The 21,769-nt window shown below is 51.6% G+C and overlaps 1 protein-coding gene across 8 annotated transcripts in view; it reads left to right on the forward strand.

Moving 5' to 3' along the window:
• The first annotated feature begins 1,551 nt into the window (after window positions 1–1,551).
• Window positions 1,552–21,769, forward strand: part of SLC25A48 (solute carrier family 25 member 48) — a 38,944-nt gene continuing 18,726 nt past the window's right edge. For all 8 annotated transcript variants that reach the window (XR_004380302.1, XR_004380301.1, XR_004380303.1 and 5 more), the window contains exons 1-4: window positions 1,552–1,673; window positions 6,207–6,250; window positions 10,856–10,927; window positions 12,974–13,232. Coding sequence is in view for 5 of the 8 variants with exons in the window: in XM_032837607.1 (XP_032693498.1) it covers window positions 1,628–1,673; window positions 6,207–6,250; window positions 10,856–10,927; window positions 12,974–13,232 (421 nt within the window). In the remaining 3 variants the exon portion in view is untranslated. The remainder of the gene's footprint in view (window positions 1,674–6,206; window positions 6,251–10,855; window positions 10,928–12,973; window positions 13,233–21,769) is intronic.

Consider the following 21,769-nt stretch of genomic DNA (forward strand, 5'->3'; position numbering starts at 1 on the left):
GGAGCACAGGCTGAAAGTTGGAGATATTCAGGCAGGAGCTGACACTGCATTCCACAGGCAAAATTTCTTTTTCCTCAGGGAAGCCTCCATTTTGCTTTTTAAAAAAATTTTTTAATGAAAAAAATTAATTTTGACTTTTTTGAGAGAGAGGGAAAGAGTGCGTAAGTGAGGGAACACAAACAAGGGGTTCCAGCAGAGTGACAGGGAGAGGCAGGGTCCCCACTGAGTACGGAGTGTGATGTGGGGCTCAATCTCAGGACCCTGGGATCATGGCCTGAGCCAAAGGCAGTGGCTTAACCAACTGAGCAATCCAGGCGCTGCTAATTTTATTTATTTATTTATTTATTTATTTATTTATTTATATAATCAAACAATAATTTATTTATTTATTTAAATAATTATCTATTTATTTATTTAAATAATTAAATAAATAATAATTTACTTATTAAAATAATAAAAAAATCTCTACACCCAACAGGGGCTTAAACTCCAGACCCAAGATCAAGAGTCTCATGCTCTTCCCACTGAGCCAGGCAGGTTCCTCTCCATTTTGCTCTTTAAGGCCTTTCAACGGATTGGGTGGAACCCACTCAGATTATCAGGGATAGGCTCCCATACTTAAAGTCACCTGGTTTTGGATGTTAACTTTATCTATAAAAATACCTCAACAGTGACACCTCAGTTAGTGTTTGATGGAATCACTGGGTACTGCTGGGAGGCCAGGCAGACACACAGAACTGACCCATAGCAGGGGTGATCCTAATACCTGCTCGCAGCTGCTGTGAGGAGGAAGTGGAACCATGTACAAGGCGGCGGGCACAGACTTTGGCCTGAAGACATCCAGATAGCAAGTATTTATTTTGAGCTGACTTGAGTCTAACTTTGGGCTAGGTGCTTTCCACTCACTCTTTATTCTTGAATAGATAGGGTTCTGCAGCCTGGGACTAGCCAGAGGGGTGTGGAGGGTGTGGCCGTGGAAGAGTCCTTGACCTCCAAAAAGGGCCTGTAAAATTGTGTCCTGTGTCTTTCACAGCGGAACTGTCTCCTAGCTTTCAATCAGCAACTCGGAAAACTAAGGACTTGGGGCTAAGCTGCTCCCTGCGCAGTCAGTTAGAAGTCCTCCAGCACTGTTTTAAACGATCCTATCACCTCCTGGTGTTTGCGATCACGTTCTTCTAGACTTGGGATAAAGCCTCCCTTTCCACCTCTAATGAATTTGGCAAAACTGTCCCTGACATCTCTTGCAGTGTCTCGGGGAAGGTGTGAACAAGGCAGGGCCGGCATCTTCGCCTCGAGGCGTGGAGGGTGTAAGGTGGCCCGGCGTGGGCGACGGAGAAGGGGGCGCTGAGGGAATGCCGCGCGCGCGGGGCCCCAATGTCCCGGAGCGGCGAGGTGCGGCGCCTTTAAGGTCCGCTGGGGGCGTGCTAGCCGCGGCGGCAGACGCATGAAGAGGTGAGCGCGGCGGCTGATCGGTCGCGCGGCTCAGAGTCAGGGCTAGCGGGAGGTTGTGGGGTGCGCTCCAGTCTCCCACCTCTTCCGCCGACACGCGGGCCGGCGGGGCATGCGCCGCGTACTCTGACTGGGCACCGACCGGGCTCCGGGAGCGCGAGGAGCCGCGGCTCCGGCCATGGGCAGCTTCCAGCTGGAGGACTTCGCGGCGGGCTGGATCGGAGGTGAGCCCCAGCCTGGATGGGAGGGAACCTCCGGGAGGTGAGTGTGCTTGCAGGATACGTCCGGGCCAGTGAGAAAAAGAGAGACCCGGCCGAGCTTACAGACCGTGCCATGATACGTCTGGGCGCCCCGCACCCCTGCGCCTCCACCCCGCGCACATCGTGCTCGCCGCCTGCTGCCGGAGTGCTCCACCGCCCCGTGCCTGCTGGCCTCGCTGTCCCTCGCCTGCTGTCCCTCGCCCGCTGCCCCGCCAGCGTCGCAGTTTCCCCCTGAGCTGCGGCTTTGCCTCAAAGTGAGGATCCCGAGGACTGTCTCCGGTAACTATTAAACCCGCCGTCGAAGCCGACAGCCAATGGAGCGCCCAGGCGCGCGCACACCCTTCAGAGACCGGGTGTGCTCCTGAGTTTGAGGACACAGCTGCAAGAACTTTTGGGTGAGGGTGGCAGTTGTCCCGGGCGCGCGATGGGGAGCCCGGCTTCGCGATCAGGCCGGCCCTAGAGGGCGCCCTGGCTGAAGGGTGCGTGCGGGGCGCAGAGCTGGGAGCCCAGCGCCTGGCTGCAGGTGCCCATTGCCAGATAGGAGGAACTCTTCCAGTTTTCAGCTTTTATCCACTGACTGTCCGGTTTCTCCTCCTGGCCGTCTTGGAGCCATTTTTTCCTTTGGAGCCGCTCCTGGAGCTGGTGTCTGCTGGGCCCGGGATGGGTTTGCTTGGGCAAGAGTTGCCTGCATTTCCTCGCTTCTCTGATCGTCTCTTTACAGTAGGTTTATTTCTCTACTCTTATCAGCTACCAGTGGGGCCCGGGGAGGGGATGACAAGCACTAGCACTTACTGTAGAACGTTATCTTTCTTTTGGCCCCATCTAAGAGGATCCTCAGAAAAGGGATGTTGGCAATTGCAACCTCTGCCCAAAGTCAAAAGCAAAAACAAAACCAAAAACCTGAGGTGCTGAGGCAGAGGCTATAATTAGTGTGTTTGTGCCCCACCAAGTGTTCTGGAAATGGGGACCAGGAGATTTATAGAAAAATGAAAATGAAACAGATAAAAGGAACAACAGACCAGATAGCATTCCAGGATCCCTTTCTGATGGTTCCGCCTGCCTTTGACCCCCAGCACGTGGCTGCAGGGCCCCTGCTTCTCGCTGTCATGAGCACAGGTGGTCCCTTTCACCATAAGCAGTTCTTTTGTACAGGCCGTCTAGACCTTCCTCTCCTAACCTCACCATGGGGTCAGGGTGCTACCCAGGGTCCCACTGGCCCTATTCAGGCCCTCTTTGGACAACCATCAGCTATTCTGGGGGAGAGCTGTCCCTACTTAAGGCTGTACCCTTACATAGCCAGACCAACTTCAGAAGGGCTGTCCCTGGCTGGATTTGAGGGTAAGGCTGTCCGAGTAGCTATAGGTCTCTGATGATCCTGGGACCCTCCCCAAGTCACACAGTAAATAGTGGATTGTCCTTTATTCTGCGAGTTGATGTTATCATTTTGTTGTTGTCTTTTGATTTGGGGGTCTTCTTGCTTCCCTGGAGTGAGGATGAGGATCATACCTGAATGCTGAGTCAATAGCAGGTGCTGTTGAAGGGCCACAGGTAATTTTAAAATGACTTCTCGGAGGTTATTTTGTGCATCAATTTTGTATACAATTCGGTGATTATTAGCGACCTTACCAGTGGTGCAGCCGTTACCATAAATTCGTTCTAGCACATTTTCTTCCCCAGTAAGATCCCCATTCACAGTTAAATTCCGTGCCCTCCTTCTCCCTCTGGGCAACTTTCTGAATCTACTTTCTGGCTCGATAAATTAGCCTTTTCTTGGCATTTTATGCAAATTGAATCAGACAGTATATGGTCTCATGTCTGTTGGTGTATATTTCTTTGTAGCCCCAGTGAGGTAGCTACCATTATTACATCCTCATGTTACTGACAAGGAAATGGGTGTACAGAGACATTCAGTGACTTGCCCAAGGCCGTGCGTCCAGCTGGAGCCCTGGAATTCCAACCCACACAGCCTGGTACCAGGGCCATCCTAACCCCTGTACTCATCTCTAGCTGTTTTCCTTCTTAATGAACTTGCAGGATAAAATTCCACCATGACATCCTTTACATTTTGTTGGAAGTTTTACTGGTCTGTGAGGCCCTCAGGTCTGGAAACCACTGACCTGATGGTCCCATTTCTGATCTTTGTATTCCCTGCTTTCAGATGCATGGACTAATGAATGACCAGGGAGATACATGTCCTAGGTGGGCTCAGAGGCTGCTTTCCTGGGCTAAGGGATGCCCATAGTGAAGCAACTAGAATCTGGAGACCGGAAGTCCTTTCTTCCCTGCTGGGAGGGGCTCCTATAGAATGAATACTCATTTCCTTCTGCCTCTCACCTTTCTGCCTCCTCCCACTTCTGTGGGAAGAAGGGACTAAGAAGGGTCTGGAGGTTCTAGACGGAGCACATGTCTGTTCTGGGGTTAGCTCGTTCCTCTGCCCCTCTACCCGTCTCATATTCCAGGACTGCCTTACCTGGTTAAATCACCCATGCAGACAGAAAGGCTTCATTCCTCATCAGCGGGACAGGGAATTTGTTCAGGCCTTTGCAACTGTGTGTGCAGATGGGCATTTTTCTGTGAGAAGAAAAATCCAGAGATTCCATCACCATGTCAGAGAAGCCTTCTTAAAAACAAAAACATAAACAAAAAACAAATTTAAAAAACCCAACTAAAAGTGGATAGTGACAGCCTATTAGAGCCAGAACTCTGCCCGTACTTGACCTTCGTTAGCTCGTTTCATTCTTGCAATGGAATCATGAGGTAGATGCTAATATGACTCCCACCTACACCTGCTAAAAGTGAGGTCTAAAAAAAGTGAAGTAAACTGAACCATAGGTCACCAAAAAGTTTCCGGGTTTTCTCTTCACCCCCTTCCCCCCTTTTGAGGCACCAATCACATAACCTAGAAATAATCATTTTCAAGCATCTGATTCAGTGGCATTTAGTGCATTCACGGTGTCGTGCACCTGTCAGCTCTGCCTAGTTCCAAATTTTCCTCCTGCCCAAAGAAGTCCCTGGATCCATCAAACAGTCACTCCCATTTCCCCTCCCCTCAAGCCCTGACAACCTCTAACCAGCTTTCTGTCTCTGTGGGTTTGCCTGTTCTGGATAATTAGAGTAGATGGAATCAGACACCCTGGGACCTTCTGCATCTGGCCTCTTGCACCCTTCCTCCACGCTGTAAGGGCATCGGCACTTCATTCCCGTTGATGTTCAACAGGATTCATTGCAAGGATTTACCGCATTGCATTGCATTTACCCACTCACGTACTGATGGACATTTGGGCAGTTTCCACCTTTTGGCTGTTATGAATAGTGCTGCTGTGAATATATGTGTTCGTGTACTTGTTCAGTGCCCGTGGTCTGATCTTTCAGCTCTCTCTATCTAGGAGTGGAATTGCTGCGCCATATTGTGATTCTTTGTTCCACTTCTTGAAGAAATGACAAACCGTTGTCACAGTGGCTGCAACATTTTACACTCCCACCAGGAATGAGCAAGAGTTCCAGTCTCCATATCCTCACCAACACTTACTGTTTACCTTTAAGAAAAAGAAAAAAACAAACAAACAAACAAATAATTGTAGCCATTCTAATGGGTATGAAGGGGAATCTCCCTGTGATGTTGATTTGCATTTCCCTAACGTCTAATGGTTTTAGACATCTTTTCATGTACACCTTGGCCATGTGTATATTTTCTTTGGAGAAATGTCTCTTCCCATCCTTTGCTTAAAAAAAAAAAAAGAATGGGGGGGCACTCCTGGATGGCTCAGTTGGTGGAATGTGAGACTCTTGGGATCTCAGGGTTGTGAGTTCAAGCCTCATGTTGGGCATGAAGCCTACGTTAAAAAAAAAAAAAAAAAAAAAAACTTTTTTTTTTTTTTTAGTTGTAAGTATTTCGTATAAATTCTGGATACAAGACCCTTATCACATATATGATTTGCAGATATTTCTCCCCATTCCATAACTTGTCTTCACCTTCTTGATAGTGTCCTTTGCTGCACACAAAGTTTTAATTTGTGTGACATACAATTTATTTTTTCTTTTGTGACTTGTGCTTTTGGTGTTCTAAGGATCTGTTGCCAATCTAAGACCATGAAGTTTTTTCCCCTGTGTTTCAGCAAATGATTTTTATAGTTTCAATGGTTCCATTAAGGTCTTCAGTCTCTCTTGAGTTTGTTTTTGTATATGGCATGAGATAGGGGTCTAGCTTCATTCTTAAGCATGTGGATCACCAGTTGTCCCAGCAACTTCACTGCCCTTTTTTGGGGGTGCTTGTTTCTTGAGGCAGGGCCCAGGTTTTACTTCATTTTCTCTGCCTTCCTCAGTGACTGGGCCAGTGCCTAGCACATTGCAGTGGGTCGGGGGAGGCTCTGGTAATTGGGCATTGACTGAATGAGTGAATATGAGTGCCCAAGCTGTTTGTCTTATCCCAAGAGCCAACTGGTACATGTGAGGAATCCAGGGGTCAGTGACCAGGTCTTCTTCTTCTTTGATCAACAGGTGCAGCCAGTGTCATCGTTGGCCACCCTCTAGACACAGTCAAGGTACTGCAGCCATGTTTGCCTTTACCTCTTGGAAAGCGGCCTGGAGTGAGTCTGCCTCCAGGAATGTGTCTGCCTTTTCTGATCCCAAGACAGTCTCCAGCCCAAGGCAGATTCTCTATGCCAACCCTGGGGGTGGGGGTGGGGTGGGATGCTGGGAGGACTGGTTTGGAATCCTTGCTCTCCTCTGGTTACTTGGCAGTGATTTTGTTTTTGTGAATGTTGCATATCTGCCTCCAGTTTCTCATGGGCTGTGAGGGAGGGAGACAAGGCAATGCTAAGTATCCCTTGCCAGTCTCTGTGTAACTAAGGACCAAGAAAGGCTTCAGGCGTGAGGTGGCAGCTGAGTCCAGAATTTAAGGTTGGGTTTCAGGTGATGAGAACAGATACTCGAGGCTAGAGCTAAGGCACTGAGGTAGGGACACCGTGTGCAGGCCACGCTTGGGAAAAGCCAGCATGGCCAGTTCGGCCGATGCAGTGGGTTTGCGAAAGCTGCTCTAGATCAGAAGCCAGGAAAGGTGGGTCCGCACTCCATCCTGGGAGGCCTTCACTGTCAGAGCAGGTCTGTGGACTTGGGTTAGGAATGGGGAGCCATTATAACTCCAGGAAGTGGGGGAGGTTTGAGGACCCAACACGGCCTTCTGGCATGGAGCTCATCCATGCCCCTTGTTCTACAGATGGAGAAGCTGGCCTAGGAAGGGCAAAGGGCTTGCCTGAGGTCATGCCAGGTGTCAAAGTATTGAGGAGTGAGGGAGTGAGGCGCTCTACAAAGGGACATTCTTTGACACCACCCCCATCGCTGCCCCCTGTCCTCAGTGGCGAACAGGACTATGGAGCCATACCTTGGGGCATGGTCTCAAATAGTGCCTTCTCACCCTTGACTTGCACAGTCATATCTAAAACTTTGCCTGGATCGTGCGCTAAGACAAGCCGCTCTGGCTCTCACCAAATGGCTGCTACGATCACACACCAACCTCCCCTCCACCCCCTGCCCTGTCTTCCTCCCTCTCTGACAGCGGGCCCTCTAGGTCAGAGCCTAGGCCTGCTTTCTTCTTGATGGGGATCAGCCCCATATGGGCCTTGCTTTTTCTCATACTTTTGCATACTGGACACGTTCTGTGTGTAGACGGTATGGGGATAGCAAGGCATCAGTGGTAGACCAGGCAAATCCAATCCCTGCCCCATGGGCCTTCCAGCTACATTGCTGGCACAAGCTGCCTCTTGTGTCTCTCTGGTAGACCATCCTTCCCTTACCCCTCGCCAGGCCAGGGGCTTGTTGAAGGTGCCCCCTCCCCACAAAGGCAAGTCTGGCCACCTGAAAAGGCTGGAGTGCTCCTCCTCCTGTCCTCTCTGCCCCTGGAGTCTCTGAGGGAACCCTTCCTGATATGTCAAATCCAGTCTCTGCCCAGCCTGAGAACCTCCCCGCGCAGGGTACCAGCCTGGTGATGCCAGCTTACATGGCTGGCCTGGTCCCAGCCCAGGGATGTGGCCCAGGGCCCTTGTTACTCCCCAGAACATGCTCCTTCCTTTCTTCTGGCTTACATTTTCTCTGGAGTCCCTGTTTTAGAAAGGTCCGGGCAAGAGCTTTAGAGTCGGAATAATCTGCAGTGCATTCTCAGCCTGCCCACCTACTCTCTGTGACCAGGGTGCAGCACTTTACCTCCCCGAGCCTTGCTTTCCTCATCTGAAAAATGGGCAAAGAGCACCTCCCAGCAGGGCTCTTGTGAAGATTGTCCCTGTGGCACAGAGTCATGAGTGAACCGTTCCCATCCTGATGAACACACAAGCTTGTCTTATGTTGGGAGTGCCTTGGGACTTGTCTGAGGTCCCAGAGCTTGCCGCGGGAAGAGCCGAGCTAAAAACTCCTGTGCTGCTAACCTAGGTCGGAGGCTCTTTTCCTGCCCATGGCTGCCCCATCACTGGTGGGAGGGCCAGCCCCTGGCGGCGCAGTGGCCCTGAAGCTGGGATCCAGATTCTCACCTGCCTTTTGGCCCAGCTGGTGCATTTGGGGTGTATGCCTGATGCAGGATGCCCAGGACTTCCTGATCGGGGCTCAGCTGCCTTTAGACTGGCAGCAAACTGGTAAGGGAATGAAATATGCATGTGGTAAGCCACCAAACTTGTCATAATTTGTTACGGCAGCAGTAGGAGAACTAATACAAGAAGTCAGCTTTCTCCATCTGTAAAACGGGGCGCGTGTCCAGGCTGCATGGCATTTGTGGGATTCTGTGGGATTCTGTGAGATAAGCTCTGGAAGAGGCCCCGTACTTCCCCAAGAATGCAGTTGTTGCAACTAAATTCCAGCCCCTGTTGTAACCGAGGCCCCGGAGGCATGTGCCATGCGCCTGGCCTCCGTGGCAGCCTTCCCAAGGGCTCAGTATGGCTGGGAGACCCTTGCTCCATGGTTTTAAAACTCCTCTGTGACCTGGGATTGACTCCTAGGTAGAGCTTCCTCATGTACGATTTGCTTGAGTAACTCGGGCCCTCGAGTTTTTCAGTGGAACTTGAACCTTCTTGGGGATTCAGTCCCCAGAGGCAGCCCTGCCCACACTGGGGCCAGTGGAGAGTATCACCTCCACACCAGCATTAAATAGGGGAAAGAGGGAGGCCTGTGCTCAAGTCTCCTCACCTACATTCTTGTCCTGGTTGGGGATACCCCACCCCAAGGTAGAGCTCTGTGGGTCTGCCCATCCGTGTGAGCCCGCTTCTCATCTCTCTGCGCCTTCCCCCATGTCTTCACCTCCAGATGGTTAAATACTGCATTTTCCTTCAATCAGCCCACACTTCTGACCCCCAGGTCTGTTTTTTGCCATGGTACTTGTCCTCAGCAGACATAGATATTTGCTTGGGAATTACCTATTATTGACTCTTTTTTCCCCCCATCCCCACTTAGTTCTAAGTTCCACGAGACCAGGAAGTTGATTTCCTCTACTGCTGAAAGTCTCCTGAGAGTGGAACAGTGGCTGTTGGAAAACAGGCATTCAGTCGTACTGGTTGAATGAGTCATCTGCTACATTTCTTTGATTATGAAAGTAACACTTATAAAACATACACTACCATTTACCTGTCCTGACTGTGAGAGTGCTGTGGATTTCCCACGGCCATTGGGGTCTCTAAGCCCATGAAGATGAATGCCTATCAAGCTCGTAGCCATGCTGTTAGCCATGCTGGTTAGCTCAGGCAGGGGGGCAGGGTGAATTGAGGAGGGAGAATGTTGAATTTTTTTTTACTAAGAAAATTTATTCCCATATTAGTTGTATACTTAACATTATTTTTAAATAATGTAAATTGAAAATAATGAAAGTAACCCTTGTCTATCGTAAGAAAGTCAGACATGAAACACCTTTCAGGGCAGAAAAAACATTTCCTGTGATTTTCACCTCAGAGACCACCACCTTTATGAGTCTTTGCTCCTTACACACAGAGCTCAGGCTGTTAGTGTGACATGTTAGGCTGCACTCTGGGTCTTAGTCCTCAGGGACCCCTGGGTTCTGGTGGGCAGGGTGCGGTCACTGCTCCTGTGGTTCTTGGAGTTCCTTCTTACCAGGCACAGAGGGGGTGCCCTGACACTTTTGTGAGCCTCCTCAGACTCTCCTTGCCTGTCTACTGATGCCCCTGGTCATGAGAGCCAACCTCCAATAGAGGACACCATGTCTTCCCTTCTAGTCCCTCATTTAGCCGGTGCAAAGGGGATACATGCCAGGGCCATGCTCCACATGGGGACAAGAGGGAAATGTGAGACAGCCCAGACAGAGAGGGGGAGCCCAAATAAACCCAAAGTAAACAGAGATATGACAAGCTCAGAAACAAAGGATAAGCAGGAGCTGAAGGAAGAGCCTTCTGGGGGAAGGAAGAGCCGGTGGAGAGTTCAGGCAGGGTGGGGGAGGGGAAAGTGAGGCCAGGGATTGGGGGATGTACCACGTGGTGGGCTCAGAGGGCAGGGGCATGGAGGAAAGGACATGCAGGGGTGAGAGGCAGGCCTGGTGCCAACCCAGGCCTCATTGACACTGGTAGAGAGTGGGGGGTTTGCTCTGAATCTGATGGGAAGCCATCAGTGAGCTGTAAATAGCGATCCGCTCTTGTCAGAAGTGATCAATGTGACTATTGTGTAGACGCAGGCCAAGGGCTGAGAGGGAGCAGGAGCCAGTGGGGAAACCGCCGGCAACCAGCGCACCATCCCCGTGAGAGATGAAGGGGTTCTGGAGCTACGAAGGGCGGGTCACTCAGGGAATACTTAGGATGGCAGAGTGATGGGCAGTGGATGAGGCAGAGCCCTGGAAAGTGTTTGCACTCAAGAGGCGGGGATCATGTCCCCCAACAAACATTGCTTTCGAACAACAAAGAGACTTTTGTTCTTCTCTCAGCCCAAGAGTGCTTCTGCCACACTCAGCAAGGCCTGAAGGGGACATTGAATGAGACAGTGTCAGCAGAGGAAGCTGCACCAGCCTGGCGGGGACAGAAATCCTGCCCTCCTTCCTGGCTGGGCCAGGAAGGGCCTACAGGGCCTTCCCCTCTCTGGGCCTCAGTGCCACAAGCCCATGCTCTCTGGGGCAGTGGGGATGTGAACCATCTTGGCTTGGGCCCTCACCTCCTCGCATCTCTCCACAGACTCGCCTGCAGGCCGGCGTCAACTATGAGAACACCCTCAGCTGCATCCGCACGGTGTACAGGAGAGAGAGTGTAAGTGCCTCTGGGACAGGGCTGTCCCCCTCAGGGACTCCTGCACACAGCTTGAAGCCTGCCCGGGGCCTGGGCCCTGTGGCCAGAACCCCGACACCAGCCCGTCAGGCTGGAGGTCTGTTCATTCCTGCTCATCGCTTCTGGCTCTATGTTGCCTCTTCTCTCCTCATCTCACACCACACCTCAAATATTGTATGTCCCCTAAACTTAACCCAGCCATCTTGTGTGCTGTTACTGGGCGGGAGGGCTGATTTTGTGAAACCTCTCTGGAGAAATTCTGAGGAATTTAAAATCACAGAGTAGAAAATTCCTGCAGAAACAGGGGGACATGTCAGTTTTCAGAGCCAAAGGTGAGACCGGTAAACCGTTTGCTCACAGGTGTCCCTTCACCTCAGGTGGCGGGAGCCAGGCCCTTGGGATTCCAGATACCCAGAGCTGGCTTGTCCCTCAGGTTGCTAGAAGGCAGGGGACCTAGGATTTTCCTTCCCAAAGAGGAAAATGCGAATAATTTGTGGAAGATGTATCATGTGCCCTTCTTAAGAATGAGCGTGTGCTTTCCAAAGACTTTCTAAGGCCCTGCTTTGGGGAATTTAAAATACATTTTCTAATTAACGATGAAATGACTTGATGATTTAAAGAAATCGTTGATAGCAGCCCTGGGCTTTCCCTCAAGTACCTGGAAATGTGGCCTTCTTATCGACCACCATCTCCACAGCCTCCATCCTAGCAAGTGCCCTGGGGCTCAGGAGCCTCTTGCCTGTGCCCGGACCTTTTCCTCAGAGGTGTGTTTTGTGTCAGGGCATTGCTCAAACTCTCTTGCTGGGCTGCTTTACAATGGACTACAAGCTGTTCGGGGTGGTGTGTGATTCCCCAGTTCCCTGAGAGGTGGCCCCTGATTCTGCTGTTGGGCACACATTCTCCACAGTGCCTGCCAGCCCTAGCCGCACCCCCTCCCCCCTGCCTCTGGGCCATTTTGTGGGGATTGCAGGTGTTCCTTGGAGACACAGCACCTCAAGGCTGAGTGATGTCCCACAATATCTGAGGAAGATTGTTTTGGAAGAAGAACCTGAGGTGGGGAGGAGGTGTGTGTGCATGTGTGTATGCATGCACATGTGTGTGAAGGGGTGTGTGTGTATGTGTGCAGTGTCCTACCTCTGAACCAGGTCAGGATTAGCAGGTTTGTGTGCAGCCTGGAGTTGGTATAATAGCTTCCTGGTACTTTTTCATTTTTGGCACGGGGCTGAAAGTAAGTGCTGCCCTGACTCCTTCAAGGGCATGTGGAATATTCCAGATTTCAGAGGAGTATCTGTGATGTTCCCTGAGAGTTCAGTGTGGAAAGGACCCTCTCCTCTCAGACTCCAGCACCCTCTGCTGTGGTCTCTGCTTATGTGCAAAGGAAGCCTCTTGGTGCTATCTTTCTGCAGCTCCCTTCCCCTCAGACCCTTACCACACCCTTAGCAGGTTGAATTTTAATCACCTGTCAGTTTATCTGTTGCCCCCTCCCCTCTCCTACCCCCAGATGTGGGCTCAGTGATGGCAGCAAGTATTTCGTTCTTACAGTTGGCCCCCAGGGCCTGGCCCATGGCAAGTGCCCTAGAGAATGCTTTTGGTCGAGTGGTAAATGAGGAAGTTACGTGGGGTGCTCAGCAAGTCCACCGCCCATGAGGGCTCCATGCAGCCTGATAGCTTTCCAGCCCAAGAACACTGCCACACTGGTGGCAAATATGGGTTCCAGGCCCAGGGCACCTGGACTCAGGAAATAGAACTGCCTACAGAAGTGGGTTCCTCCCTTGGGCCAGATTGTGCCTTTCAGGGGAATGGAGAGCCACCCCTCACTCACCCACCTGGTCCCTCCCATCACATCAGCAACCTTTTTTTTTTAATTCTTGTCTCCGACATGATGATTTAGTTTTCCCGTGGTGTCACCTCCCCAGCCTGTGGGCTCCAAGAGGGCAGGGTCTATGCCGAGCACCACGTGGGGAGCCTGGCACCTGGCCTGCAGACAGCCCGAGGCCCTCATGCTTCTGCCCCCTGGTTTTCCCACAGGTGTTCGGCTTCTTCAAGGGCATGTCCTTTCCCCTTGCCAGCATCGCTGTCTACAACTCGGTGGTCTTTGGGGTCTTCAGTAACATGCAGCGGTTCCTCAGCCAGCACCACGGCCGGGAGTCTGAGGCCAGCCGGTCCCACACACTGTCTGACCTTCTCCTGGCCAGCATGGTGGCCGGCGTGGTCTCCGTCGGGGTGGGGACGCCCGTGGACCTCATCAAGATCCGGCTGCAGATGCAAACGCAGCCGTTTCAGGAAGGTAAGAGGAGGGGAGGGGCCTGGCGTCTGGGCACCAGTGGCCCTTCCCTGGTCCGCCAGATCTGGGATGCGGCTGCTTGTCTCCTTTTTGTTGAGCAGAGTACCTGCATTGTTGTCTAAGAGTCTGCAGTTACCATTTTGATCAATTGTAGTAAACAGTCATTAATTATTTATTCCATGCCAACCACCTGCTTAGCGTTCTGGGTATGATCTCGTCATTGGTCTTCCTAACAATTGTGTAAGGCGGGTGCTATGACCATGTCCGTTTTACAGAGGAGAAAGTGGAGGCTCCTGGAAGTGATGACCCTTAGACAGGGCCACACAGATAATGAATGACTGGTGGGTGAGGACCAGAGGACCAGTGGCATCATTTGTGGTGTCCAGTGCAGAAGGAAAACGGGGGACTCCTTGTTCAAAAATGATTAAGAATTTTAGAAGAGCAACCCAGAGCATTAAATCAGGCCTGGGGCCCTGAGGGACTCATGGGTCTCAAAACCACAACACCGGGGAGTGTGCTGGGAGGCCTCACCCCTGCACCACCTGTGGCCAGGGTGAGGGGTCATTCCTCTTCCCCTCCTTGACGTTCTGGTTGGAACTTCATTTCTTGGTGTGTTAAACAGTCCTCCTGAACTACAGGCTGAGTGTGTTACTTCCTTCGTCTTGAGAGAGGAGTGTCTGCGTCTGCTGTGCTTTGCCTAAAGGAGGATGGAAAGAATGGGAAGGTGCTTGCTGTTTGGAGTAGAAGGTGCCAGCTCTCGAGAAAGGATGAGCTGGGGTCTTAGACAGATTTCACTCTCTCCAAGTTTGGTTCTTGTCTCTGATGTCACTCTGTCTCCTCAGGCAAGGCACTGCTCCTGCCTGGGCCACCAGCTCCTGTCTGCATAAAGGAAGGGCTGGATTTGTGGTCCTTCCTGACACCTCAGTTATCTGATCTGGGCTGACAGCTCTCGTGGACAAGACCCCTCTTGCTGGCAGCCTTCTGAGTGGGCTGCCTTGAGCCCTCTGCCCACAGAGGCCAGGCTCGGCTGGGCTCATCTGGGTTCTGTGGCCAAAGCCCAGAGAGTGCACTTGGGAGCTTTCCAGCCCAGTAGCTCTCCTGCCCCTAGCCCCAGCGCCTTGATTCAGCCTGCATATCTTGCCCGGCCCAGGAGGTTTCCAGGACAGGACTGCATACCCCCTATTGCTGCTCTCCTCACTGGGGCCCGTGGAGAGCCTGGGGCCAGCTGCCCTAACATGTCAGGTCATGCCTGAGGGACACTAAGTGGTCACTGTCAGCATGTGGGGTGACACGGGACCCCAGCAGGCTGGCTCAGCCTGAGGGTCACAGCATACCGTCTTTGGGGCCATTCAGAGAGATACAGGGCAAGGGGTTTCCACATCCCTCTACTCGACATACTGAGCCATGTCTTGGTATAGTTTAGTTTCACCAAAGGGTGACACCTCATAGAAGTGTTTGAAGCTCACTGATCTGGTCCCGTCCCAGAGACAAAAGCAAACATGTTGAGGAATGAAGGGCGTCATGAGCAGATTGAGAATGAGGAGGCCTGGCCCCCACGTTCACATTTGGCTCTGTCCCTCTCTCAGAAAAGCTTGTGTCAGTCTCAGGTGTGGAGGAAATCTCTCTCCCTAAGTCTTCAGACACTTTGGGTCCAGATGTTGGAAGAATTACCAGTGATGGGTCTCCTCTGCTCATGGGAGCAGACCTGCCTCCTTCACAACCTGACACTTTGACCCTGGAAGGGGAGGAAGAAGGGGAGGCATGCATTCATATATTGGGCGAGGTGAGGCACAGTGAGCCTGGACACCAAAGGAGATGTTTCTCAAAAAAACACCTTCCTTATAAACACCCGGGACAGTTGGAGGTAAATTAATTGATTGTATCCTCTGTCCTGTCCTCCTTCACCCCTGCCTTCCCTGCAGAGGGTGCTAGAATGGTAACTAACTTGGCAGGCAGAGGCCTGAACTACAAGGAATCCTGAGGCTAGGCTAGGAGCCTCTGGAGCTCGGAAGAAGGATGGGAGGCTGTCAAAGAATGGGTAGACCCAAGAAGGGTCCCAAAGCTGGGTGTGCAGCAGCAGCCAATGTTAGGGACATGAGCAGTCCCCATCGGCAGCTGCTAAAACTGCCAATCCACTCACCATATGCCCGATACTTAATACACATTACAGTACCATAAGGTCTTCTTGGCTGCTAGCCCTGTTCATTTATCCAGTGTGCTATGTATGCACCTGCTGTATGCCAGGCACAGAGCTAGGTGCTAGGGATGCAGTGGTGAAGAAGTGTCTACATCCTATCTGTCCTGTAATGCTCTTTCCAGCAGAGAGCAATTGGGCAACTCCAGATGTGGTGGTAGGGGAGGAATCAGGACAGGCTGGGGGTCAGGAAGGGCTTTGGGGCAGGTAGAAGGAGGGTGGAGGGATTGTTGCAGATCAGGTCTGTGCACACGCTCACGACTACGTTGAGGGTTACCCCTGCCTGCTTGCCAGGGCCTGAGCAGTTGTGGAGAACAACTGCCTACCTGGGAAGTCCAGATCCTTCTGGGGCCTCATTTCCTGGATAAGCTCTATGAGCAGTGAGAACACGGGGTCCAGGGTGCTCTCCCCGCCCTTGCCACCATAGGAGGCATTGAACAGCGTCCGAGGAGGGTGAGTTCCTGGCTCTGCTCCTGTGTGGGTAGGCCACAGTCCGTGGCTTTGTCAGTTCATCATAGTGCCAGAAGGAAACTTGTCCTCTTTCATCAGTCCCTTGAGGCAGCAACAAAAAATGAACATGTGTTTATTCTGTCCTTTTCAGTGTGCCAAGAACTGGCCTTGTGTGAACTCAGGGAAGGCTCTCAACAAGAAGCCAAGGGAGGTTCCTGTAGGCCAGGGTTTCTCAGCCCTGCTGAGTTCTAAGTCATTAACACCTGGGCCCAGCTGTTTAGCAGGCAGCTAGAGACAAAGACCGTTTACCCAAGCAAGTGCAGGGAGAGTAGAAATCAAGAGTGGAGGGTCCACCTGAGCTGTGTTCCTCAAGCCTCTGATCTGGGCGAAGCCAGGTCACAGCAGTGGGGGCAGAACAGCCAGTATTTACTGATCCCTTACCCTGCGCCAGGTACTACGCTAGGAGCTCTGTAAGTGTTTAATCTTTCTAGCAACCCAATTCCTAGACATTAACAAAGGGGAGCCTGAGGCATCAGCAGCTTCTGTAGCTGGCCTCGGGTCACTCCCCTAATGGGAAGTGGAGCCGGGATGGAGCCCCAGGCTTTCTGACTCACAGCCCACTGATGCTATTTCTGCTTCTGCCCTGGGATTTTGAGATGATGGCAGCTTTCGTAACACCTGGGCCTTTGCACAAACTCATCCCAAATCCGGCTTCAAACGGGAAGGGGGAAGTAGGCTGGGAACATGTCTCCAAAATAACATTGTTCAGGTAGTGGGCATAGCTCTTGGATTCCCAGGGGTGGGTCTGAATGCCATGGCTTTGGGCAGCCCCTCTCTGCCTGACCTGTTGTTCCTCACCTTCCACCCCAGCTGCTTGGGGGAAGGTCTTTGGTGGCGGGGCAGGATCACTACTGGGGCTGGAGGAGGGCAGGTAAGCAGTGCTTTTTGCCAGGAATCTTCCCAGGAAGGGAGAAAGGATGTGGTTTTCTTTTACTTGTCCCTCAGAGACCCTCTAGGCCAGAGATGGAAAGTTCAAAGACTCACTGGGACCAGGGAGGTAACATAAGTGAGTAACTTCTTCCATTTATTTTGACACCCACAGCCCTGCTAACCCGCACCTCACTTTTCCTCTTCAAAATGTGAGCATAAAACACGTTTCACTTCCCTATGACTCTGCTGTTACAAAAGCAGCAGGTCCCACACGTGTCTGCTCTGGTGCTGGGGAGATAATAGGGAGTGGTGGGGACTGTGGCAAGCCAAGCCCACATCCTGTCCGAGGGGGTGGCTTCAGCTCTGTTCTAGGTGATGGATGCCATGTGGCCTGAATTGGAAATTGTCATATAATTTAATTAAGAACAAAAGCAGATGCGAACACCACACCCTGAAGCCTAGCAGAGCATGGAGCTGGTAGTGTGGGGCTAGTGCTACCTGAGAGCTTGTGGTCTCGGCCCTGGGTCAGGCCCACTCTGTGGGGTGACTGTGCTGAGATGGGTGTTTCCAGACAGCCTCAGGCCAGGCTTGTGGGATTGTCCATAGTCTGTGGATTTACCCTAGAATGCCCCAACCACTTCCTGGGTGGAGAAGATGGGCCATGAGGGAGTGCCCCCATATACTGAAGCTGAGTGCTGGAGGCTTCTGGCATCTGGGACATGTGACAGGTAGAATAGAGGCCGCATCGAGGTAAGAGGTAAGCTACCTGAAGGCTTGCAAATAGAAAGCCACTGAGCTCATTCTGATGAACTATTCGTGCTGACTTGCCGTTGAAAATGTACACAAGCTAGAACATTTAATGTGGAGGGAGAAGATGTCCATCCACCCAAATCCAGTCGCTGTGAATACAGTAATGTGTTCCTTTTCTAAATGCATAGATAAAACATGTTAAGAAGTGGTACTCCTCCAGCTTCATATCCTCTTTTTAACTTAGTTTACAACATTTTCCATGTTATGAAAATGCATTTAAAATGATTAACAATAGACGACTAATATTTAAAATAGACATGCATTATAACATCACTGTGTCCATGAGCACACACGTTTTGAGAGGGATGGTGCAACGTGGCAAAAATTCAGTTTCCAGAGTTTGATTACCTGCTTCTAATTCTCCCCCACAACCCAGGAACTCTAGACGATTCCCCTCAAGTCACCAAGGCTCCATTGACTCATCAGCAAAGCAGACGTAGCGACGGTAGCTACCTCACAACTGGGATGGAATGGGAGGACGGATTTCACATGACGATCTGAGCATCAGGCCTGGCACACTGAGCACCTGAAACATAAATGTTTGCTGTAATACTGAACTTAGGTCACACCTTCCTAGGGATGGACCTTGACATTGTTGCTGGTTCATCCTCTTTCACACATAATGATATGATCAGGAAATCTGTCCATATGGAGTTGCTTTCATGTAGGGTTATTTCCCTAAATGTGTGGGCTCTTTGCTTCATGAATGAGTCAAAGGGTCTGGTCATTTTAACATTCTTGGCACATACTGTGAAATTGTTATACAGAAGGGTTTTGTTGTTTTTTTTTTTTTTTAACCACATTCCATCAGCAGTGGCTGAAGTTGGGAGGGAAGTTCCATCTGGCCCCGACTAGGGTTGCATACTAAACAGCAGTAACCCCTCATGAAAACTGTTGCAACTTGATGGAGGTTTGCTCCTGGTGCCCCTGCCGCTTGGCACCAAGGAGAGGCTGGCCTGAGTTCAGTTGGCCGTGAGCTGCACTGTAAGGTTCCCATAAAGAAACCCTCCCTCTGGAAGTCATCATCACTCTTGGTGTGGGTATGAGCCTCTCTGGGTGCCCTGCTGGGCCTGAACTGGGATTCAGGGCTGTGGTCCCACAGGCCAGCAGTCCCTCCTCTGCCCCGGCCAAGTCACGTCCTGGAGGCCGATGGCCAGTGACACTCAACTTTTCCCTAGTCTGGGAGCTTTCTGGTCTGTGTTTTCATTGAGAGCCTAATTAATGTGCAAATCACAAAGGCCTCAATGCCCCAAGAAGGCAGTTTGGGCACTGGAGGAGAACTCAGCTTTAACTCTGTGCCAACCAGCCCAAGACTGCACCCGGCCCCGCTGGAGGCAGAGGGCTGAGTGTGGCCCTGTTGGGACTCACTCTCTGGCTCCGTCATTCACAAACATGTCCCGAACTCTTGCTGGGATCCAAGCAGAGTAGATAGATCAGAGGTATCAGACACACAGCCCCTGCATTCAGGGAGTGCACAGTCTGGTGGGGAATCAGATGTGTAATAGAATGAGAATGGTCCGTGGAAGGCTCTGGAACCTCAGAGTCTGGCTCTGCAGGTCAGGAAGACTCCAGAGAGGAAGTGGCCTTTGATGGGGTGTTGGAATACTGGCGAGGCTTTGGAGACGGACACGTGGGAATGGGGAGCACTGTAGCACAGGGTCGGAGTTCTAACTACAAAGCAGCGAGGGGAAGGCGCAGGGGGGAGTTGTGAAGAGTTTGGATTAACTTAGCTGAGCATGGGCTTAGGCGCCGTTCAGCGGGCAGTGCGGCCTCTTGGGCAGCAGAATGACCTGAGCAGAGCTGTGTGGGAGGAAGCTGGATGTGGCCTTCAGGAGAGGTGGAAAAGGTGGGGAAAGTAGTGGTGGTGGGTTGATTTGGGTGTGCTGCCACAGACCAGGGGGCCCAGGGCCTTGGTCTCTGGGAATGGAGGGGAGTGGCCAGTTGGAGGTATTTGTGGTGGGGAATCAGTGGGCCAGGCAGGAGAGGGAAGTGTCTGCACTGACCCAGGACTGCACAGTTGGGTGACTGTGAGGGAGGACGCCCCCCTCCCCCGCCACCGGGAATGAAAGTGTGTGAGGCACCAGTTGGTGTGGGGCGTGTCACCCATTCACATTATTGTCACTGCTGCCGTTCTGGAGCCTGGCAGGAGGGCTGGCTGGAGTGAGAACATGCTGAGTCTGGCTCGGTTCATGTGGGAGGTGCCACAGCTGGAATGTCGGGGCTGGAGGAGGAGTCAGGGGTGTGACAGAGAAGTGACCACTGAGGCCATGAATTGGGTGCAAATGTCAAGGTGAGCTACAGATAGGAAGAGGTGGAGATGAAGGGAAAGACTCAGGAAAGAGCTCAGGGAGGAGTTCCAGTGGCATCAATGGCCGTGGTCAGCAGTGGCCAAGCCCATACCGTGCGTGCTGTGCTAACACACCCCTGCCATTAAATCGTCACAGCAACTGTGTAAAAGAGGTGCCGTCATTCTCTTTATCTTACAAATGGGGAAACTGAGGCTCAGGTTGGGTGACGTGTTGGGTGACATGCTCCCTCAGGTGTGACACACTGCAACAGGGCATGGCCCTGGCCCGTCCACCTCCAGTGCCCCAGGAGGCAGAGTCCTGGGAAACTCCTGTCACCAAAGTAAGGCAAAAGGGAATCAAGAGGGGAGAATGGCTGAGGTGGGAGGTGACACTAGGGACAGAGACCAAGGGCTGGGGAAGGAACAAGCCTTTTGTTTCTGGGTTGGGAGAGGAGAATAAAACAGACAATTCAGAAAGGATTTTTTTTTAAGATTTTATTTATTCATTTGACAGACAGAGATCACAAGTAGGCAGAGAGACAGACAGAGAGAGAGGAATGCAGGCTTTCCGCTGAGCAGAGAGCCCGACGGGGGGCTCGATCCCAGGACCCTGAGATCATGACCCGAGCCGAAGGCAGAGGCTCAACCCACCCAGGCACCCCCAGAAAGGATTTTGAAGGCAAGAGAAAGGAGGTTGAGGGAGACCTCATTGCAAGGCCAGCCTCTACCATGTTCAAGAGCCCGAACAGAATGAAGGGGACAGAATGTGGCCAGGATTTGGAGAGAAGAGGATCCTAATTTCAGAGCATAGGTGCAGAGATAAATAGGGCTGGAATGGTAACATCAGAGAGGGTCTCATGAGGGGTGGATCTGGGTGGAAGAGATCATCAACCACACGCCAGAACACAAAGCCCGCCTGAGCCCAAGGATGACAAAAGTGGGATGAAACCATTTCTCTGATTTTTCTGAGTCTTTGGCAATGTCTGGCTGGGAAGGTCACCAACTGGGCCTCAGAGGCCCTGACCACGTACATCAGTTTGTCTCTTTGGCAACATAGTTTTATCGCTACCGTAAAGATGGATGGCTGCCAAGAACACTCTTCTCCAGGCAGGTTGGCCTTGGGGAGGAGCAGCCTTCTGATACAGCAGATTTTTCAAGACTTTCCCATTGCAGATCAAGAAATAACTAATGCTAACCTCCCTGAATGTTGCTCCATTTAACTCCCGAAGAAAAAAATGTATGTGGGAGGGCAGGAGGAATCCCTGGAGTATGGCGAGGGACTGGAGACAAGCCAGGACCCTACAGCCTGAGCCTTCTTGTCAGGTAGGCTGTGGGCTGCCAATAGGAAGTGAGGGCTGGAGCCATAGCAGCCCAAAAGTAAAGGGAAGAAATTTGTGAAGAGGCCAGGCATTTAGCCGTGTAGTTCAAGAGGAGTCCTTGAGTCTTGGGTGGTTTGGCTGAATCTTTTCCAAACTGGGGTCCCACACAGCTAGCAGAGATGAAATGACGGTGCATACAACGTAACACACCATTGTGAGGTTACATACGCGGATGACACATCCATTTGGTTTTTATATCAACTGATGAGAGCAAGTATGGTCCTGATTTGGGGACTCAGTGCTAGTATTGGTAGTCGTTGGTCCTGTGTGGGCATCTACAACCTCCCCCAGTAGGTTTGGCTGCAGGCCACCGCTGCCTGAGGTTGGCAGGTCCAGCACTCCCAGAATCTGGAGTCATATCAGGAGAGGGGTAATCAAATAGGAATGACTATTTGCCTCAAGTAAAGTACGTTTGCCAATTGTCACTCGGTTTTCACAAAAGCGAAAGAGGTGGCAGGATATTTATTCTTCCCCTTTTCTAAGCGGCGGC

The sequence above is a fragment of the Lontra canadensis genome, unplaced genomic scaffold, assembly GCF_010015895.1.
Source record: "Lontra canadensis isolate GAN:19392208 unplaced genomic scaffold, GSC_riverotter_1.0 scaffold99, whole genome shotgun sequence".
NCBI classification, from domain to species: Eukaryota; Metazoa; Chordata; class Mammalia; order Carnivora; family Mustelidae; genus Lontra; species Lontra canadensis.